The sequence below is a fragment of the Chiroxiphia lanceolata genome, chromosome 7 (genome assembly GCF_009829145.1).
Source record: "Chiroxiphia lanceolata isolate bChiLan1 chromosome 7, bChiLan1.pri, whole genome shotgun sequence".
Classification (NCBI taxonomy): domain Eukaryota; kingdom Metazoa; phylum Chordata; class Aves; order Passeriformes; family Pipridae; genus Chiroxiphia; species Chiroxiphia lanceolata.
The window spans coordinates 17,178,375-17,200,576 of record NC_045643.1 but is presented as its reverse complement, the minus strand read 5'-3'; the positions used below and the strand labels follow the sequence as shown (position 1 = coordinate 17,200,576).

General features: G+C 37.9%; 1 protein-coding gene across 5 annotated transcripts in view; it reads right to left on the bottom strand.

Annotated features, from left to right (window-relative positions):
* The window catches only part of LNPK (lunapark, ER junction formation factor), a 50,523-nt gene extending 39,210 nt beyond the window's left edge, over positions 1–11,313 (bottom strand). The window contains exons 1-5 of one of the 5 annotated variants that reach the window (XR_004358032.1): positions 11,251–11,299; positions 7,417–7,498; positions 6,100–6,144; positions 4,724–4,911; positions 1,465–1,523 (exon numbers count right to left, since the gene is read on the bottom strand). Coding sequence is in view for 4 of the 5 variants with exons in the window: in XM_032693316.1 (XP_032549207.1) it covers positions 1,465–1,523; positions 4,724–4,911; positions 6,100–6,144; positions 7,417–7,443 (319 nt within the window). In the remaining variant the exon portion in view is untranslated. Of the gene's footprint in view, positions 1–1,464; positions 1,524–4,723; positions 4,912–6,099; positions 6,145–7,416; positions 7,499–10,572; positions 10,742–11,250 lie in introns of those variants that run through there. The other 4 variants (XM_032693316.1, XM_032693318.1, XM_032693319.1 and 1 more) reach the window with 4 other exon arrangements.
* Between the last annotated feature and the right edge of the window lie 10,889 nt (positions 11,314–22,202).

Below are 22,202 nucleotides of genomic sequence, written 5' to 3'. Positions count from 1 at the left end.
TCCTGACCTGTCTTAAAAACTGAAATTCCATAATCTCTCTACATCACCTTTCCTAGAGTCTAGCTACGAATTTTCCTCATTCAGAACATGGTTCCTAAATCTGATGTATGCTGCTTATCCAGCACAGAGCTTTATAGTATTAAATAACCATCTCCAGTGACTCAATGCGTTATATTAACTCATCCCAGAATAAAAGGGTAGCTTTGAGCCACTTAGTTTCCAATTTGCTCTCTCAGCTACACCTTCTCCCACTGTACTGCTGTTAACTCTTGTTTTAACATTTCATTTTTCTTTTTCAAATACAAAACTTTTATCTTTGAGGTAAAACACTTCATTTTTATCCAATCTCTGGAAACACACAGATATAATAATCCCTTTAGGCATGTTCTATCATCTACTAAAAACCTTTATACACAGGTTCAACAAAAGCACCAGACTTGCTTATATGCTCAAAACAGCAATAAAGACATTTAAGCAAACTAGAAAAACATACATACTTTTTTTCTAATTCAGCCATGAAATGCAAATATATATTCACCTTAGAAATGAATCACACAGCACCACAGAATAGATGGACAATTTTATTTCTACATAAAAAGGCATGTTCAGTGCTTGCATATCAAAACACAAACATTAAGTTTAAGAAAAATTCCAAAAGTGATGTTTAACTCGTAAGCTGTCACAAATTAAATACATCATGCTGTTCTGCAAGTCATAAAACACAGTGCAACACTGAGGTTTTCCTGTATTATTGCTCACATCACCATGAGATATTGTTACAGGCTGGACTGCTTTCAAGGAAAGTCTCAAATGAATTCTAACTACTGCAGACAAGTGCCACAGATGTTGTTTTTAAATAGCATGCAGATTTATTCTAATGCAAAATTTAACAACTTTTTATATATATTTGAACACCTGCATTACTTTCTGGTTTTGTTACATGACTTCCAATTTTCCTTAGCTCTCAAAAAAAGCAGAAACACACCTGCTTATACCTTTCCCACTCAGGAAAAAAAGCATGCTTTGGAGAACTTGTGAGAGAAAAGCTATCTTGACAAACAAATTAAAACATCTCCTATAAATCTCTTCTCTTATACATAACAGATTAAGACTGCAGGGATACTTGCAGATGCAAGTATCAAGGGAACTACTACTATTGTTTATATTTCCTTTCCCCTCGCTCCCACTTTTACACTATCTTTTATTCCATTACACTTTGACACATGCAAAGACGGGAGAAAGTTACCACAATTTTATAAGTGAAGTGAAAAATCAAGCAGTTTCCTTCCTGTTCTTTCATGAACCATGTGGTAGAAACAAGTTCAGCTAATACTACCCATTTCAGTACCAACTAAAAGACTACCTTTGTCTTTCTGGAAGCCAAATGATCAAAGGCATTTACATTATCATAGCAAGCATCATTCTTATCTAGTTCCATATTCTTAAAAAAAAAAAAATACTTACTATTCCTTTCTGTCCGTTTGGAAAAGAAGAAAATGAGCAGTGTTCTTATAAACCAGATTCTTTAAAACAGAAAGAAGAATTATATTAATTAAAATAGATTACAGTAAGTATTACTGGAGTCATTTAGCAAACAGAACATTTATCAGATGAGATTTTGTTTTGCAAATACAAAGAACAGAAATCTTCAAACAATATTTATATAAAAACCTAAAAATTAAATTAGCATCTTGTCAAGACATCAACATTGCTCTAAATAAAATGCTCTTTTCCATTAAAATTTAACCAAGTATTACTAAAGGTAGAAATACTAAGGCAGCAGTTGCAAGTAACATCGTCACTTACTAAAATGTTCAGCTGAAAATTACACAGTCATCACTTCTTATTTGATAGATTTATTATTCATGTTATCCAGAAAACCAAGCTTAAGCTAAGGCCCAAAATTACTACCTGAGAGATCTGCAGGAAGAATTCAATACCAATGAAAACCATGAGATACAGCTATTGTACAAATACTCTCCAAGCAGAGTTAACTGACCTGAGTCCTGGTGATTTTACAGAGCTCTGAATCCACTCAGTTTCTGTAGGGTTTCAGCTGACTTAGCTCAAACAACAGAGTAGTTTATCTCAAGATAAAGTCAAACTGATCTATGACCATGTTATAGAGGTCTCTCTGCAATCATCATGACTTCATCTGCTTTAAAGCTTAGAATTGCTTATAATTAGGTTGACACTTTTCCTGCTAAGTTATTCAGCCTAAACCAAGCAGCAAACCTCATACTTCAAGCCACTCCAAGGATCTTATCCAAAACCCTCCTAATGTCAAGCATTAAATAACAGTGCCTAAATTAGCAATGTTCTGTTTAAGAAAAAAAAAAATCTTTTGCGTTTATATAATGGTTCCCCAGTTCAAAATGCCTTCAAGTACTAACACAACCTGAGTTAGGCATGTTAGATGAGGCAACTGGAATGTGAGAGCAACCTATCCAATGTAAGAGAAACAGAGAAAGAAGTTTAACTATTCCAGGTTCAAAGATACGCTATAATAACTACTCTGAGAATACAGATGGGTTTGTCTGCTTACATATTGCAAAATGTGTCTTCATAAAGTATCAGAAGAAATAAATGTTTACAGGGTTTGAACTGCCTTAAATACCATGTTATATAATAAAAAAGCATTATTTCTTTTTTAATGTATGTTAAAGAGTCTTCTACCAAAAGCTGTACTCTAAGTTAATAGATATGGCAGGACTTCATGAAATAAAAAAACATTTCCTCTTTAAGAACTTTGAGGCGAAAGTTTAATAGCAGACCATTTCAGACCAATTTTACAAAATAAAACCATATTTCTCTGAAAATCAGAACACGCAAGATTAAACAATTCAAATAAAAATCAGTTCAAAAAGAGCATCCTTCTAACATGCTAACTTATTTATATTTCTTCAACTTTTCAAATATTTCAACATACATTTAAAATTAACCAAGTTACATTCCTAAAACTTAACTTCCTCTACCAGCATCAGTAACTTGCTGAGACCCTGAGGGACTGACCTAAGGCAGAAATAAGTTGGTGACTGACTGCAAGCTGGAAAAGGCAGACATATTCCAGTTTGATTAGGGCTGAAAAATCTCCAGAGCTATTACTGGGTGGCACCAGGCATTCAGCATGGAGTCACCTCTTGACCGAGCACAAAGACAAGCTGGCAGCTGCTTGCCATTCATATCTGCCAAAAAAAGCTGAAGGGGAATAGCTTAAGGAAAAAAAAAAATCTGATAAACAGTTGTAAGTCATGGAGAACAACAGTCTAATTCTAAATGTTAGTAAGCCAATATCCAAGTTGGAATTTTACAGAGAGTCATACTGAAAAAAAGCAGAACTGGAAGACAAACTAGAAAATAAAAATCCAATGTGAAAATTCACACCACAGCACTAGAAGTCATCTCACCTTCAATAACAAAAGTTTTCATTTCTACACTAATCCTAACACATCTGTGTGAAAGAGAGCTGGTAATACTTTCTCTTCTACAAGCCTTTCCTATTAGCATGAGCAAGCCTTGCACACTCACAACAAAGACTTTGGAATGCTTGTCCTTAAGAACAAAATCAATTCATGTTACCGCCAAAGATTAATTTGAGCTCTAATTTCTATATTAATCCTTTCCAGTCAAGATACTGCTGCCCATGTATCTTCTCCACAGGATTCCACAACAGCATATTAGCACATTATGCATAACACCGTATGACATACAAAAAGCATCTTCAAGTTGATTTTTTTTTCCATGTTATGCTGACCCACACTAATCAAACTTGCAAAGCCTTAAATACTTACATTTTACTTTGCCTTTAAAGATAAAGCTAGGGCACTGATAAGTCATGTTTTCATATAAAGATGCTGTACAAATATGGAAAGTATATATAACATTCATTTCAGCAAATTAGTAAATGCACTGTGCTCCCCGATGGTAAAAAAGATGCTCAGTAGGTTGCTTTCCCCTCCTTGATCTGAGGGAAGGGGAGGCAGCAAAGCAGCTGTTTAGTGGGAGCCCATTTTGTTACTTTGGAAAAGTAGCTTTCTTAGAAAACAAAAGCCACTCATCAGGACGAGAAGCTAATCAGTTCAGCGGAACAAAAATGTTAACAATACTTTCTCCTGTTCACATCCACTGAAGTCTGGATATTTCATTACTGAAGTAAATAGTCAATTTACTTACAACAGCATATTATATAAAACTAGTCTTCAACATACTTAGGTTGATGACCTTTCGAGTCAATTCTGTGTTAACACATTTACTTTAATAGGTAACAGTAATTCTCCATTCATTCCTGTATTTTCCCCTGTTTTATATGCTACATTTTATCTAGAGGTGACATACCTTAGGTTACTTTCATATAGAGATGTTACTTTCCAACTAGCAGTAAAAAAAAAAAAACCAAGATAATGCTCTTCTGCTTATACTACATTACCTTGCAGCTGCTCAGATATAGGTCTCTCTCTAGCCCTGGCATAATTTTGATAGGCCAAGTAACTTTAGATCCTATCATCTTTTGATGATAAGACTTAGTTCCAGACCCATGAGAGACATTCCCCACAAAGAAAGTGTCTGCCTAACTATTTGGATTTATTTTAGAAGAAAAAAATTCAGCAAGTTATGATATCTCAAGGATTGTCAAAGCAAACCCAACCCCCTGCTGAGATGTATTTTCCATCTCCTTTTATCAAACGGACAGCAGTTAGAAAATAAAAAAGGTATATTTACTTACATGAATGGAAATGCAAAAAATGGAAGTGTCATTGTCAACCTTGCTGTCCATTCGTCAGGAAGACACCACAAATATACAATTAAGCAAGTAACAAGGTAAAGGAGTGAGGAGTAGAGAAGCAGCCCTCCAACCCATAGTTTCTGTAGCCTCTGATTTTTTTCTCTAAATTCTTCTAATGTCTGTATTTCCTGTAAATAAACAGGGTTCAACCTTATTAGTGAAATTAGTAGGTGGTTTTACTAAGCTGCCTTTAAATGTTTGCTAAAATCAGCCCTATCAATTTGATACTTGATTAGAATAAAGTCAAGCAGCTTTTTGATAAATGACAATATTTGCCCAAAGATAACTTCCATAGCATAAATACACCACGCTATTAAGATTATGATATGGGTTACCTGCACTGTATTAGCAATTGGAAAGAAATGTTACAAATCAGCACTTTTTCACAATTGTAATGTATTAGTATATCTGGGTGGGACAAGTGAAAAATGCTAATACCTTATGAATGGCAATCTTCACAATGACATAAATCAATGCTAACCATACTCTGCATCTTAAAAGTTTCATCAGGCACCTGTGGAATTTTAAATGCCTCTAATGCTTTACTACTAACATGGGAAATTGCTAAAACATCTCCATTATTTCATGTGTTTTCCTCTCAGTAGTTTCCTCACATTAAGAGTGAAATCCTGAACATCTGTATGATGCTTCTGGCATATTAATAAGTGAGTGAGCAACGCTCTGCTGTGTTAACCATTTTGACTGTATTTCAAGTGACAACAGGAGCACTCACACTTTCATCATAAGGAAAACAAAAAATATCAGCAGCATACTTCAAAACAGTTAATTTCCCCATAGAGTACAGACATCTGTCACAAATGCTGGTGAAAAATCACAATTGATTACTGAACCATCTATTCAGTTATTCTGCCCCTAACCTTACTTGCTACTATCACAGTTACAACTTCTACACATAAAACCATACATTGAAGCTTTTCTAATCAACCTGATAAACAGAACTTAGTATTAGTGACATTTTCCATTACATGGGACTTTAACCACTAGTGATAAATAACTGTAATCAAGGCAGCTTCACATTCATTCCTATTTCAAGCTCTCTAAATAAATAGTTGAACTGTAGTTTCTCACTATCTATTATACAGTATGGGTATTTTTTAAATGACTAATAGTAAGGGGGGAAAAGGCAGCAATTCCTCTGAAACTCAGAATCTCTAGTACTGGAATAATAACCAAAATAATTTAAAATTTCATTACAGTGTTTTGCTTAATGTGAAAGAAATACATGGCCAGCAAAAGGGATGCATATTTCTTAAAAAAAAAAAAATCAAACAAAACACCAAAAAGCAAACACATACCTTATCTATTTTTTCTAATACTTCTACAGTGGATGGCTTTGCCTGCTTACAAGAGAAAGAACAAAGATATTAATCTCACTTTTAAAAAAAGTCAGATTTTTGAGGATTACTGTACATTAACAGTTACCTAACAAAAAGACATATTCATAATAGATTAAAAATTATCTTATTATTTACATAAAGGTCAGAAGTTTTCCTACTTTAATAGTGACAAATAGAAGGGATTATAATCAATCACTATTTTAGAGTTGGTATTACTCTTAACTCAAGGCTCCTCTCTTACCTCACAAAGGATGAAAACCTATAAAGCACACACACCAATAATGAATGTGTGGGTGGGAAGCAAAACAAGAACAGAATTGATGAGTGGAGGAAACAGGCAAAGCAAAGAGAATATATAAAGGAAGCCCCAACCTGAGTACTTCAGCTTTTTATTACTCTTCACTCTACACAGACACATGGTCTAAATAAATCATAAGCAACTGCAAATAAATGTTATCTCCAGTAAAATCCCCCTAGGAGCAACTTGAAATCCACCTCCTAGGAATCTTTCCTAATTCCTGAAAACTATCAAGCCATAATCTTTCCCCACCCTTCACACCACAAATTCAAAAACCACGGCCCACACCGCATCACCATAAAAACGAGTTTCCCTTATACAAAACTGATATTTCACCTCAACTTTCATCTTTAAAGGAGTTTTGTATGGGAAGCTCAAAAGTCAATTGCTAATAAGCAAAAGCAAACCCAGACTCAAACAAATCACACCTGCCAGGAGAGTAGTCAAAAATCCCATGCCTCTTCTTCCTCATAAACTCAGTACACCCCTCAATAACATACAAGCCAACAAAAGCAGACAGGAAGACAGACTTGTACAGGTCTAAGTAGCTACCAAAATATGTGTTAAAACAGACAGAATGATATTCAGCATCTATCTCATTTTGACCTAAAAAAGCCACCAATCTTTCAAGTCACAGGTGCTGCAGTATCTATCCCGCTGGGATAGATATCCCTCTGGGATAGGGCCACAAAACTATTTAGACTTACAGAAAGAGTTAAAACTGAATTTTTATAAGTTAACCAAGCCAGTGCCAGACTGATACAGTGAAGGAAATAAAAGACAACAACACAGTTTCACAGTTTAGTGATTTGGAGAGAATACTTCTAGACATGGGATGTCTCACTACTGGATTTTTAAATGACATTCATGGGAAAAGTTTAGCACTAACAGTCAAGCAATAGGCATTAAGAAACATGCCCTAGGTACTCCCATCTTTTAGACTAAAGAAGATTATCCTGTTACACGATTTTACTTACCCTCCATCTTGAAATCAATCCACCCATCTTCAATTGTGGACAAATGTTGGCAGAGCTATCAATCTTCTACGAGAATTCACAGCTAGAAATAAAGCATTAAGTACTTAGGAGCAATCTAATAGCATATTGAAGATTCACAAATTCATTTCAACATCTAAAGAAATCAAAATATTGCATAAAGCCATTTTCTAGTTATCTACCTATGTGTTATTTTTACATCCAGTTTTTAGTTTCAGAGGCCATCTTGTAAGCCAGTTGATCAGCCCTGATGAGGCCAAACTTATTTTTACTTTGGAAATACTTAATCAGGTTGGAGTCCTCAAAAACAGAGACACAAAATTACTGCTAAAAGAGCCATCAAAACCCTCCAGCAGAACAACAATTTTAAAAACTTACTATCGAGCAGGAATATTTAAGAAATTGATTTCCAGTTATTTCCTCTGCTGCCCATAAGCATAACTCAGTGTTCCTTTTCAGCTGTCAGTCCAGGCATCCAGCAATAATATCCTACTGCTCGTGAGAAAATTTATCAAATAAATCTACTTCCTTTTTACGCCACCATCAAAAAGAATGTACTGGACAGCACTATTGTTGTTCTTTGGTATGATCTGTTTTAAGTTCAAATAATCAGGATCAAAGAGATTTCACTTGCTAAACGAAAGCAGTACACTGGTAAGTCTTCCCTGCACACAACCCACAGTGCATTATCAGCACACCAAATGACTCTGACAGTTCCAAAGGTGCAAAAGTAGCTCACCTGACCTTACACAAACCTGGAACCCTTGAACAACACTAATTCAATGACCTAGATCTAAGTTCCTGAAACAGAAGTGTAGCAACTTTCTATCTGAAGGTGGTTGGAATCAACTGACTTTGAACCTCAGTGTAGCAGAACTTCTTTCTGCTCATCTAATTTACAAGTTTTTTACCTAGTGAATGAAAAAGTAATCAGTTCCTAACAACAGTAAACTGGGGGTTCACCAACCGAGGTTCAAACCTTTTTCATTCTGGAATGAAACAGTAAGACTTCTTGAAACAAAGCACTGATCTAGCTGGGCACACATATAAGTGATTATTATCTTGTTTATTAAGTTACCGTCAGCAAAAAATCGAAATTTGTTTTCAAATTGTCTAAGGCTGTTAGAACAAATTAATATAGACCACTCACTAGCAGGAACACTACTCATGTGTGGTAACCTCCTCACCTTTTAAAAAAGCCAAGGCTTCAGAATCCAGAACTAGAGGCCCTGTGATTTCAGAAACCAATCCTTAAAAATAAGGAAATCCGTATTTGAAGTGCTGCCAAAAGGAAGCTATAACAGATGGGCAAATTAGCTCTGCTGCTGCCGAATTACCAGCACAAAGAGGTGAGCTACAGAAAAAGCACTATTGTCCCTTGGGCTCTTGAGCAAATTCTCAAAATAATCACTACTACAGCAACTCACCTCAGTAAAACAGCAGGTTGGGATTTTTTTCAAACACACAATCTAACACAGAGAATGTTACACAATTGCCCCTTTGCAGATACAGGTGAGCTTTTGCACGATGGTATTGCAGTAGATGTAAGCAGACACTTTCTTCCCAAGTATTTCTACAGAGACAAATAGCTTTCCTATTGTTTTGTAATAAAGACACAGCCAATCAAGAAGTCTGTAAAACTAGCACAAGGCTCCCAAATCTAGTTTGCTTCCCTAGCATTGCCACTACTGTTAGGAGCAATGGTAGCTCTCAGTGATGGACATAAGTGACAGAGATGCTCGTGCAGTCTTTGTGTGTGCCACTTTCCTTCAAGCCACAGTTTGAGAACATCTGCGGTAGAAGTGTTAGAGGATCTTCTGAGCACAGGTTATCCGTGAGATATTGGTCACACCAACTTTTATCAATAACACATTCACAGTGCTATTTCTACACAAGTGTTTTTAAAATATCTGGAAAACAGGTGGAAGAGAAACGGGTCTGACAATTGTCACTGTACATATGATTTTACGAGAATTATGATGATGACAGGCTTTATATGTGCTGCTCTGCAAGTCAGTAATACTCCCAAAACCCTTCCCCAAAGAGGTATTAAGGGATTAGGGCCACTGGATGCACATTTACAGTTCGGTCACTGAATCCTTAGTTCGGAGATACAGAATTTTTTATGATTTCTGTGGAGTGCCTCAGACGTTTTCCTTTCTTTCCTCCTCTTTTTTTTGACACAACAACACAAGTTGTCTTCAAGGGCTTCAAACTCTCCTCCTTCTTCCTCATCTACCACTCCACATACCTATCCCTCACATAGTAACCATTCATGGCAAGAGTTCTCCTTCCACAAGTTGCTTGCTTCCCATGCTCTAACCAACCAATAATTACATAGTACTTTTCCCACTCTGAAGACTACACTTCTTTAGCACTGAGCTGTGCATTCCACTCACTAAGCACTACTGCAATTGGACTTACTTCCACAAACATTATCACTGATTTAATACACAAGTAAGATAGCTGCAATATTTCCTAATCCGGGGCTTAAAACAGACAACAAAATTGTTAAAAAACACTTAATATAGAAGCTTAAGAAAACACTACTACCAATTTTATTACCTGACTCTATCAAAAAAAATATTTATTTCTTGACAGGAGCTCCTCTACTCCCAAAACATGTAAGTTATTAAAAAGCAAAAGTGCTAGACTAAGAGTACCACAGCAGAAAAAGTTTCTCTTTGAAAGAGGGATGAATCATGCTTGATTACGGAAGTCATCCACCAACCCATCCACCAAGAGGGAGAAAATAGTTTGATGATCTCATTTCACTTTTATCAAGTCAGTCTCAAATTTCTTCAAGCCTGTTGATAATGTTTTAAGATTAAAAGCTCTCAAAAAAAATCAGTCTCCCAAGTAAATTTTAATAACTGACATGCTGAAATTCAAGACTCAATAACATCAAGAGAAGACATATTAAAAGAAAAAAAAAAGGAAGTTAGAAACTTGTCATCAAGGCCTTGCATACAGACATACGGACCTTTCCCCTGAAGGAATGGGCAATGCTTTTTAAATGAGGGGTTTTGTAAGCTTAGTGATTTCATTTTATGTAAATATTTTTAAATATTTATCATTACAAAGAACACAAGTTCTACCGTTCAAATTGAATCTCCAGTTCTCCCACAATTTACTGACCTCAGAAACCTCCAGTGGGACCATAAAGTTTCTCCAGCTACGAGTACCGAGGACAAGGAAACAGGCAAAAGAAAAGTATAAGCATCACCCAGTACGTACTGCTGGCCTGTTCTAGGTCCTCCCAGTTAAAACACGACACTGAACTTTTTCCCCATTTAAACTAGGCTTTCAGCTGTTCCTGTTCGGAAGCAGCCTACAGAGGTCTTACGCTTTGTAGAGCCTTAATTAAAAAGGCAAATTAGTTCCCATACGGGCTGCACAGCGGTGGAGCGAGGAGCGGCTGGGTCAGGCGCTGTTTCTGAAGCCCAGCCCCGGTGCGAAGCCTGCGGCCGCCAGGGCCGGGGGAACGAGCGAGCCCCGGGTACGGCGGGCGGGCGGAGCTCGGGGGCGGCCCCGGCCAGTCCCTAGGACAGCGCACGGCGCCGCCGCACCGCCGCGCCCGGGCGGGCCCGGCAGGGCCCCACCGCCCCCTCCCCGCGGCCGGCGGCTCCCTCCCCCGAGGCTGCACCCCGGCCGCCGCCCGGCTGCCCACGGCGAGGAGGGCGAGAGCACCGGCCGCCCTGCTGCGCTTCGAGCCCCGGCTCCAGTCACAGGGAGCGCCAGGCCCCTCTCCCGCCGCCTCGCCGGGGCCGGGCCGGGCCGGGCCGGGCCGGGCCGGGCATCCCCCGCAGCACGTACCTGCCGCGGGCCGGGCCGCGCATCGCCGCCGCCGCCGCCGCAGGAGGGGCCCCCCCGCCCGCGCGGAGCTCCCATCAGGCCCCGCGCGGCCCCGGCAGCCAATCAACGCCGCTCTGCCGCGGGGTGCGCAGGGGCGGGGCGGGGCCGGGCGCACTGTGGGGCGGGAGTGGCGGGAGCGGCAGGCGAGGGTCGGGCGGTTGTACCGTGCGGGACCGGACCGCGCCGTGCTCGACCGGCCGCGCCCGCCGCGCCTGCCGCGCCTCGAGGCCCGGCCGGGGCGGTGTCACGGTGCCTCGGGCGGCTGTGCCCAGGAGAGTCGAAGCGGGCGGATGTCGGAGGCGGTCACCGTCCTCCTGCGGCTCTCGCTGGTCCCTGTTCGCAGAAAATAAAGGCGTTTTAACGCTAAAACCGAGGAACATGAGGGTCAGGCTGTCATGTGGGGGGTTGCCCCGGCCTCCTGGCTCTCTGCAGATGAAGCGGTGCTGACAAAGGCCGCGTGCTGGGCGTGTGTTCTCCAGGCGGACGCTGGAGTCCCCTGAGGGTCACAGCAGGGGGATGCTCTCACTGTCCCTTTCGTTCCAGTCGGCAAATGTTAAACATATTTGGAGAGAAGCGGAACTCTGTACTTCTTTAATTTACATTGCTGTAATAACAGCGTTCCTCTCCCTTGGTCCTCTACTTTATCAGTTTTCTTAAGCTGCTGACACCCACCACCTGCCTCATACCGAGAAAACAGAGGAACAATGAACACTTGCTCTGTTTGCACTGTGTTTCTGACAAAGTCTCCGGTGCCCTGCTCGGAAGTTTTACCACTACAGTTACACGAGTGGGTGCATGTGCACAGATGTGGAAGAAAGTCCTTCAAAGTGCCTTGAAGTAGAAATTCCTATGCAGAAGCTGTACACCTGCAGCTGACCGTGCATTGTTGAACTTGTTGTGTGTAACAGCGCATCATAGGACATCCTACACATGTGGGGGTTTTTCCAGTTGTGGTAGTTGATCCTGGTCAGCAGGCAGACACCCCCAAAACCTCCTGCTTGTTCCCCCTCAGGAGGATGGCGGACATACTTGGATGAGTAAAAGTCAGAAAGCTCATGGTTTGGGTTAAAAGAAAGCTTAGTAAGTGAATGAAAGAAAAAAAAAAACAATGCAAGGGAAATACCTAACCACCTGCCCTAAGCAGACTGATGCTCAGCCAATCTTCAAGCAATTATACCCTGGAAGACAAACTCCCCTACCTTCTTATTCTGCTACCCCAGTTTTATTGCTGAGCATGATGTTATGTGGTATGGAATATGCATTTGGCCAGTTTGGGTCTATTGTCCAGGCTGTTTTCCTCCCAAAATTCTTGCCTATCCCCAGCCTACTCACTAAGAGATCAGAGCATGAAAGAGATAAAGCCTCAACACTGCGCAAGTGCTGTTCAGCAATGACCAAAACATTGCTGTGTCATCAGTGCTGTTTTAGTCACAGAATACAACAAACAGCAGCATATGGGCTGCTGTGAAGAAAATGAACGTCATCCCTGTACCTCAATTTTGAAAATAATTCAAATTCAAACAGAATAGGCAAGGATTTTAGGCTAGAAGAGGACAAACAAGATATCCTACCACCTTTCCAGGCAACACAATCAGCTTCAAGCTTTAAGTGGTAGAGCTGCTGAGTCTGATTATCTGCCAGGCATTCATTCTTACTTTTGACATTGGGAAAATAATCCTTTTAGGTTCTGCCAGTGTTCAGAGTGAATCTAGCTACTTTGTATTATCAGCTAGTTACAGTATCAGCTAAGTAACAACTTCATCTGCTTATCAGGGTTTAGAATGGGCTTCAAGTTCATTTGAATCAAAATAATGGCAGTCAGTGCAGAAACACTGATTATACTAGAAATACTCCGCTATCAATTACAGAGGTGACCTAGATCTACAGCTTTATTTTCCTCATTGAGACCTAGACTATGCCTTCCTTTCCAAGTGGAAAAAAGACTCAGTGACTGAGCCTCTCCTTCTCTTCAGCTTGCTCTCTAGAGTCACTTCTACTTAAGTCTTTGTAATAAGGACTATCACTCTACTGAAAGAATAATTTTCAGATTAAATACAGCTAGTATTACAGATTAAATACAGATGAAATAGTCCATTTCTGGTTTTGATACTTCAAAGTGGGATGTTGCTGGAGAGAATCTGATTAAAATCTTCATCTTTAAGCTAAAATATTTAAGTGTGCTGAGATGTTTTTCCATGTTGTAGCATAATATCCATTTAAAATAAATGAAAATAATGATGATACTGTGTTTAAAGGTATTTTGAAATGCTGTGGGCAATACTGATGTCTCCAAGAAGCTGTTTCTTTTTTTCTTTTCTTTTTTTTTTTTTTTAATACTTTAAAGTCACTACAAAATTCAGCCCTGATCAAGGCTGAACCAGAATTGTGAGGGAGATCCCAAGCTCTACTTCTGTCCTTGGGCCCTTTTGCAGAGCTGTTTTTTATGCAGGCTTACTCCATGAAGTTCTAATCACTGCTGTTCAGTTATGAATCTGTCTAATTGACAGTTTAAAAAAAGAATTGTTAGCTACCATTACTGAACTTTACTTGCAGACAAGCCTCTCAGCTGTGTGGTGTTATATGATAGTATACAGCTACCTGTTTGTGTAAGCACCAAGATCTACCTAAAAAAAGGATGTTATGCCCATGTAGCTGGTGAGGATGAAAAAACTGAGTATAAAAACATAACTTCGAGTCAGTCAGCTTCAAATTTCCATTAATCTGGTTCAAAACTGCCCCCTACAGAGTATTTGAAACTCTTAAATAAAGTCCATTCAAAAACCTTCATTATCAGTGTGATTGGTGTTTAACCTGACTCTACGTAACCACTCCAACAACAGAGTACATCTTCAGAATCTTCCCCAGCATCAGAGACAGCATTTAGCACTTTCGGTGCCACTATATGTAGAACACTGAACAACAAACTTATTTAAAAACCCCCAAAAAATAAACTTCCCTTAAAATGTTTTGGTCTCACACCCTAAGATCACCTTCAAGAAGAGTTTTCCCATGGTATCATTTGTAGCACTCCTATATTTTAACAATATATGTAGCCTAGTAGTCCAATTTATTTTTCTAAATAAATATATGGGTCGGTTTGTCACTAGGAAAATGTTGGCTTGTTAAGAGAAATTTAATGTTTCCTAACCGTGTTTACTTGGTGGTTTTTAATTAGCATTTTAAACCAGACTCTTTTGGACTTCTCTGGCTGGTGAGCCCATGCAGATGCTGGGAATTTTTAGGTGCTGAAACTGAACCTGTGTTTACATTGCAAATGGAGATTTGACTGCAGAAAATGAAGGTACATAGATAGCCTAAAGATGACAAACTCCACCACTCAAACCACCATTGACTGTGTTCTTTGCCATCTCACCATTTCTTTCATGTCATGGTTGTTGGTAATTAGATGCTGCCATTTGCTGCATTGCTCAGATTGAAACTAGGGTACTGTGTCCCAGTTAGGTTTGAGTCAGCCCTCTGTGCTCATCTCTCTACACCACAGGGAATTCCTCAAGAGCACAACTTCGCTTCCTCATGCCCTGTGGGCACCTCAGTGATCAAAGCAAGCCCAAGTTCTTAGGGACACAGTCCAGGCACTCCTTGCTCTGCTCTCCGCCTGCAGAGCTGCTCTACCACCACTAATGGAATGAAGTGGGTGTCAGCTTTTGGGTGGCTGCAGTGCCCTTACACCCCATCCTCAGCTGAATGTACCTAATCAGTGGTGTTAGTGGAAGACAAAATTTAATCTATTTATTAATGGACCATGTGCCTCAAGGCCCAGAATCTGTTTTCTCTGGATCTTGAACTGATTGAGTGCTCACTGTTATTTTATAAATGACACATTTCACACATTTGTGAATGTCCTGCATAATTCAGCTTTGGGAAAACATATATAATTGTGTTTATTTATATTTTATATTTATAATATATTTATAATATATTTTATAAAGTAATTTAGGAACTTCTTTTAACCAAAGCAAGAAAATACATATGTAATTAATAACTTTTGTGGGGGCGTGTCTGTAATAAAAGTTACATCAAGTCTGTACATAACTGACATGACGAAATGTGATGACTCCAGACTATTTTCTCGTCTTGTTTTGTTGTAAGTTTCAGTTAAAATTGGGACTGGGAAAAGAGCTAGAGAAAGTTGTTTTGCAGAGCCCTAGTAGAGGGAACCACAGAGCTAGAAAGAGCTGAGGCCTGAAGCCACAAGGCAGATATAAATTGGAAGCTGCAAGAAAGGCTTAAAAATGGAGCCAAATAAACTATGTTTAATTTGTGACATCTAAATAATTTCAAAACATACAAAAAAAGTGGCACTCCCAAAGCAGGGTGACTTCAGTGACATATTTTGGCAAGATGTGTGTTCTGCAACAATGACGCTGAGAAAGATATTATAGCTTTGATTTAATTTTTTATGTGTAATAGTATACGCTTCTTTCAATATTCTGATCCAGCTGTAACATTTGGAGTGTCAGATGTCTGTGTTCTTACAGTGGCCTCTAATTCCCTGAGCCTTTCAGTGTATTATCATGCAAGGCATTTGAATGCTCCATGACTTTCATTAAGCCCTTTTTTAAGGCTCTTCCAATAAATTATTACCTCAAAAAGGAGTATATAATCCATTAAGTCAAAAGATATAATTTCAAGTGAATGGCTCATACAAAAATTTCTCAGCATTGCATACAGTCATCAGAAAAAGCCAAGAATACTTTCTAGTCCAGGAATTATTCTTGTTGTGATTAAGACCTTTGCTTTTGATTAATAATTATTATTACTCTTACTATTATTACTACTACTTACTTTTCCTATTGCCACTGCTATCACTGTCACTGTTGCTGCCCCTATTGTTACACAACTATTGTTGTTACTTATTATAACAATTGTTACTATTATAATTTCTATGGTTATTTTGCTGATTATTGTTCTGTGGCAGATGTAAATATTTAAATCCTTTAAACAAACAAATAAATAAAAACATAAATATCTTTCTGTCTTAAACCTCTTGATTGATACCCTAGAATGTGAACTTTTCCATACTTGAAAGATCATCAAGTTTAAAGCAGGAATGACGGCTGTTCCTCATTTGAAGACTACACATCTCTGACAATATGTTCAGGAACATGCTTAAACTTTGGATTATTTTCTTACCACACTGAAAGTGACTTCTTACAAAACACTAAAATGCATATGTCTGTTCTGTTATTAAGATCTCATGAACAAACAGAAGAAGCTTAGTGTGAAATTGTCACATGAGAAGCAGAAAGATGGTTTTGCCTCTATTTGAGATAAATCATGCTTCAAATCATGTGTGAAGTTTTATACACATATAAGTACATCCCCTTCCCTGATGGGAATGACTTCAAACTTCTGACCCTTTAATGGCTAAAATGAGTAATTTATGTTTATAGTTATAAAAATGACTGTATAACAATAACTCAGTGTTCTGTAAAAAGCATACTAAATCAATTTTCCCTGGTTTCCAAGTGAAAGCATGATTATTCTCACTGAAAATATTTAAGCTGTACTAATACTTAACCCAGTTATATTATTTTTGCTTCCTGGAGCAGTTTGCTCTTTAAACAAATTAGGGTTCTGATTCAACAGGATTCCTCCTCTTTAATAAACACATAAGTACATCCTTAAATTTTATTAACATCTATTTCCTTGAAGCTAAATAACATAAAGAATACTTTCCACAAGCCTTTTTAAAATGGTTGTGCCTACTGGGCAAAGTTGAAAGTAATCCAACAAAATGAGGGCAAAATTATGAAGTAATTTGAATGAAACTCCTGTTGACCTTCAGAGGATTTTTACTTGAATAAGAATAAAGGAATTTGGAACTAAATAAATGTGATTCAGGAGGTGAATGAGAACGTGCTGTTCTTACTGCAGCAAGTCTTCCTTCCAGGGCAATGTATGTGTGTACAGAGCACAGGTAAGTGCAGGAGGAGTGTCCCATTTCTGCTGAATCTGAGTGCGTTTTAATGCTTTCTTATTAGTCAGGCTGGAGGAGACAAGCAATGAGAAGGAAAGTTCTAATTAGTACATACATTTTGCTTCTGATAACTGCTCAAAGTGGTAGATAGAACATTACCTACGTTAAATGCATATCATACATGCTCCTGATTGTTACAAGAGCTTACTTTAATGAAGTATTAAATTTACATTTAAAATTGTTTTCAGCGAGGTACGAAGAACTGGATCTGCTAATAAGCCTTGTTCTGGTTGGAAACCAAACAGAACCACAGAGTCCCAGAATGCCAGAAATAGGACAATAAATATTTCTGGCACAATTTCAAAGGTGCATAATGCCAGACACAGACATGTAAAAATAATGGCAAGCTCTACAGAGATTATAAAAAAAATAAAATCACAGTTCGTAATTCATATAATCATGTTAAATAGCAGGCTTATAAACCAATTCTTATAATAAAATCCACATGTAAAAGTATCTGTGATTTCACTCAGTTAAAGATGGCAAATATTAGAGCTCCCCCTGAAAGCAAATATATATCTTGCAAGCTGAAGGACAATGCTTTTTGTTCATGTTTAATGGTACAAGCTCTGCTAGTCTTTTCACACTTGATTTTTCAAATAACTTTTTAAAGAATGTGAAATTTGAAAGCGTTCAGAATTTTAGAACATATTTCAGCTACTGAGTATCCTTTACCACAACTACTACTGCTTCAAGATTAGATAATTCAAGATCAGAAATTACAGTCCCTTCACATGCAAAACTCCCAGGCAACATGATTTTCACATAGTATTTCATACTGATATATGTCTGAAACAGAGCTTGAATTAATTATATCAGCATGATGTAAAAATAAGAAACCCTTTCTCAAAATAAATCTATTACATTAAATGCATATAGAAGTTAGACAAAAAGCAGAACTTCTACTGTAATCACTCCAGTAACTTCAAATGGTAGGATTCAAAGTCATTCCAAACCTGCTTTGGCTACACAGAGGTGCTTAGACAACATTAATGTGCCTTGAATTTTAAAAACACACTTGGGAACTGGCATTTCAGAGCAATGAGTTGGGGTTTCATTACATATTTTTGGGGTACTCTCCATATTCCAGTCATAAACTGACCCATAATCAACCAGTGAAAACTAATGATAAAAGTGTAATGACTCAAAGGTAAAATGCAGATGAGATGCGAGGGAAGAGAAAAATCTGAAATAAAACTTTAGTTCTTTAGGCAAAATAAACCAGAATAAAATGCATTAGAAAAGGCATATTTTCCAGCACAAGCAACACATCAAATTTTGTCCTGTCGAGACTAAAGGAGGTTACCAGAAAACACAAATAGCATGTAGTGAAGTCTAGGACTTTTTTTTTAGGGCAAAATATATATTTATTTGTTAGGTCTGGGTTATATTATTAAATTACATACATTTATCAATACTAGATTCATTCTTTCATGCCAGAAAATAAAAAAAATACTGTAATACATTTTATGTTTGTAATTACTTAAATTCTTTCTGAAGAATAGTACTTTTACTCATTCATTTAATTACCTTCAAGACAGATAGATGCTAATCTCAAACATATTAACCTAAAACTAAGCGAAAACTTAGTTACTCTCATTGTTAGCTGCCAGTCTTAGCAATTTGTTCTTCCAAACATCACAACCTCTCTTCATTTTCACAGAAGTTCTAACACCATAGTGCACTGAAAAGACCTGTGAAAGATAATAAGTCAGCACGTTGCTAATGAAGTAGTATCAGTCTTATCAATTGACGTTTTTTGTTTCTTTCCGGGTATTTAAGATATAAACAGTTTGGTTCTGTCTCTGTTCTATGCTTGGATGACCCATGGCTAGCAAACTGGGTCCTAGAATTCCTGGAAGCTTCAACAGAACAACTGTGCCTCTAACTTATACCTCTCTGAACTATGCATTTACAACTAATAGGCTTTCCTGTATGACTTGTTTGCTTACCATTTGATTTACCATGAAAATTTTCAGAAAGGCTTTGCGGGTTCAGGTGAGATGCTGCAAGGGATCTGATTTTCAGCAAATACTAATCATCTAACCTTTGAATATCAAGGGAGTTTTAAGTGTCAAGAGCAGAGGAATCCATTCACAGTTAGGTATTTTTTAATCTATGCATCTTCCTACTTTTTCTAATTTTTAGGAAAATAACTTCTGATATACATAATTTACTCTTTTTGTTATAATATAGTTAAAAAATAAAAATAAATTTTTTAAGTGAAAATTAATCATTGTATTATTAATGAGAAGAGTGCAGGCACCACACGTATTTCTAACAATCTATAAATGCATTCCTACAAACTTGTTTATTGGATAAGTCTGGCCATAAATTGGCCAGGACACAGAACTTTATATGAAAAAAGCAGAACATTGAACAAAAACGTTATATGTCCATGGTATTAGATGTATAGTAAAGTAACCACAAACTCCTAAACGTGTATCCCAAAATGCACAATCTTTATAATGAAAGGAAAAGACCACATCATATAACTGTCTTAACCAGGCAATTCGGCACTTAACATGTTTATTTTTCAGTTAAACAAAATCCAAATATCTCTGGGGAAGACAATGCTAATAACAAACATAACCACATAAGCTTTGTATATGAAGTTCAATTTTAGCTTTAGTAGGGCCTGTCAAATTGGAAATTGTAATAAAAAACCAGTAAACCTTAATCAAATTCTATCACACAGATAGACTGGGCATTTTATTTTTACCCACTTTGCCTCAGAATTTCTGGTCTGAGTCCTGAAATACTCCCATATTCCTTTGATATTATTCTTAGCTCTGCAAATAATTTACCATATTCCTAGTAAGGACATTCTATCTTAGTAGAAGAAATTCTGCTTAATGAGCCCATTAGAGAAAATGAGGAATATTTGCCTTTTGTTTTTCTGGTGATGTTAAGAATTTTCTTGAGTATGTGATTCCCTACTGGTATAATTGTTGCTGATTTCCCTAAGAGCAGGAACAGCCTGCTCATGGAATAGTCAACTGCAGCCTACTGATTTTAAAACTCTCCTGAAGACACTGCTTTAGCAACAGTTTCAAAAGTACGTGCATTTATATATATTTGTTGAATTAATTTGTATATATCTATAATAGTTCTTTGGTTTTTCACCCTGTGCTTAACTATTTTTGTTACATTGGCATTATCTTGTGTTCTTTAACGCATGCTTTCCTTAACTTAGAATTTACACCTTTTCTATTCTTGGAGCATTGCATGAAATTAGACCTTAATCCTTCATCAGAGTCTGAGAGGGATATTTTAGCTGCATACTTCCCCAAAACTTGCTAGGTTTTTACGAAGTGGTAGAGGTCCACATCTAATGCAGGACTGAGACCTGGTAATTCCGCGGCACAAATTTCTTTGATTATTTGACAGTTTTAATCTGTTCATTTCATTCTTGCCCTTCACAATGTTTGAAGACTAGCAAGATGGCAGAGGCTTTTTATTTATCTTTGCTACTGTATTATCTGAACTGTGCATTGGTCTAGGAGATTGTACCATCCATCTAATTGTATAACACATATGCCTTCCAAAACAACAGCTTGTGTTGGGTGCCATGGTGAAGAAATTCCAGAGATTCTGACTTTTAGGAATAAGTAGATTACTTGAAGCATTAAGTAGAGGTAGTTAGAACTGAAAAAGTTAAGCATGTCAAAAATGGAAGACTCATCTGCTCTAAACTCACCTTTGGGCATTCAGAACTTTCCTCACTATCTCATTGCTTTACTGAAAGGGGTTTTAGTTATTAACTTAAATCATATTGCACACATTTTCACATTTTGAGCTAAATTCTGTCTTCAGATGAGTGCAGCGACTCTTTGACTCCAGTAGAATTTTTTGTGAGGACGAGGCTTCTGTCTTGATTGGAATCGTGGAAGAAGCCTTTCTAAGTTTCCAGAAAGACCCTAGGGTAAGAGCTGCCACCCTCATTCTTTCCCCCAGATCTCAAACAAGAGAATGGGCACTTCACTGGTGCTCATAACTGCGACAACACTCTTGGCACATACATAAAATATTTTCATTTCCAAAAGCGTCTGTGTCTCATCTACTTACACGTCCACCAACGAACAGTTCCTTCAGCTCATATTACATCTCCCAGAAAGTTATTTCACATAACCATGAAAACAGACAGAAGAGTAGGATCAACAGGGGTGGGAACCCCTTCATCCACATCCCCAAAACCACACTGCTGCCATCAGACCCATGACACTGATCACACACTTTGGGCCTGAGCTGGACTTGTCCTGCTGTGGTCAAACACTACACATGAGAAATTAATCCCCAGCACATGGTCAAAGCCAGATATCTCTGTATTGGAAATGGATCTGTTATGAGGAGTTGATATCTGATTAATCATATTTTTTAATTTTTGCCTTTGAAATGAGAATTCAATGATTCACCCAGCTGCATACAATTAAGAGCAGCAGTTGGACATAATAGGGTGAGGAACTTTTAATGGGTGTTTATAGTTGAAAGCATCATCCTCTCTTTTAAATTAAAGAAGAAGTAGAAGAAATAGTAATTGCTTAAAGATAATTCAGAATGCCCTTAGAAGAGGAAGATCTGTTATCCTTCAAGCTTCAAACACTAGGCCTTCAGAAGACCTCTGTGTTCCAGTATCCCCAGTAAGGGGGGTGTGAAACTACTCTTTAAAATCCTACTCTGAGACAAAAAAAAAAAGGCAAAAAAGTTGCATTAGCGTTCTTTAGCTGCTTGGAAGGTTAAAAGCATTCCAACAAAAGGGTCTAGATTGAGGTATGCAAGCAAAAATAAATATTTCTCCATAAAATGGCTACACTAGCATGAAGAGAAATACTTAGTAGACTCAAGGTGGGAATTTAGGGAATAGTATTTTTGCTTTTTTAACAGGAAATACTGTTTAGGCGTTTTATATAGG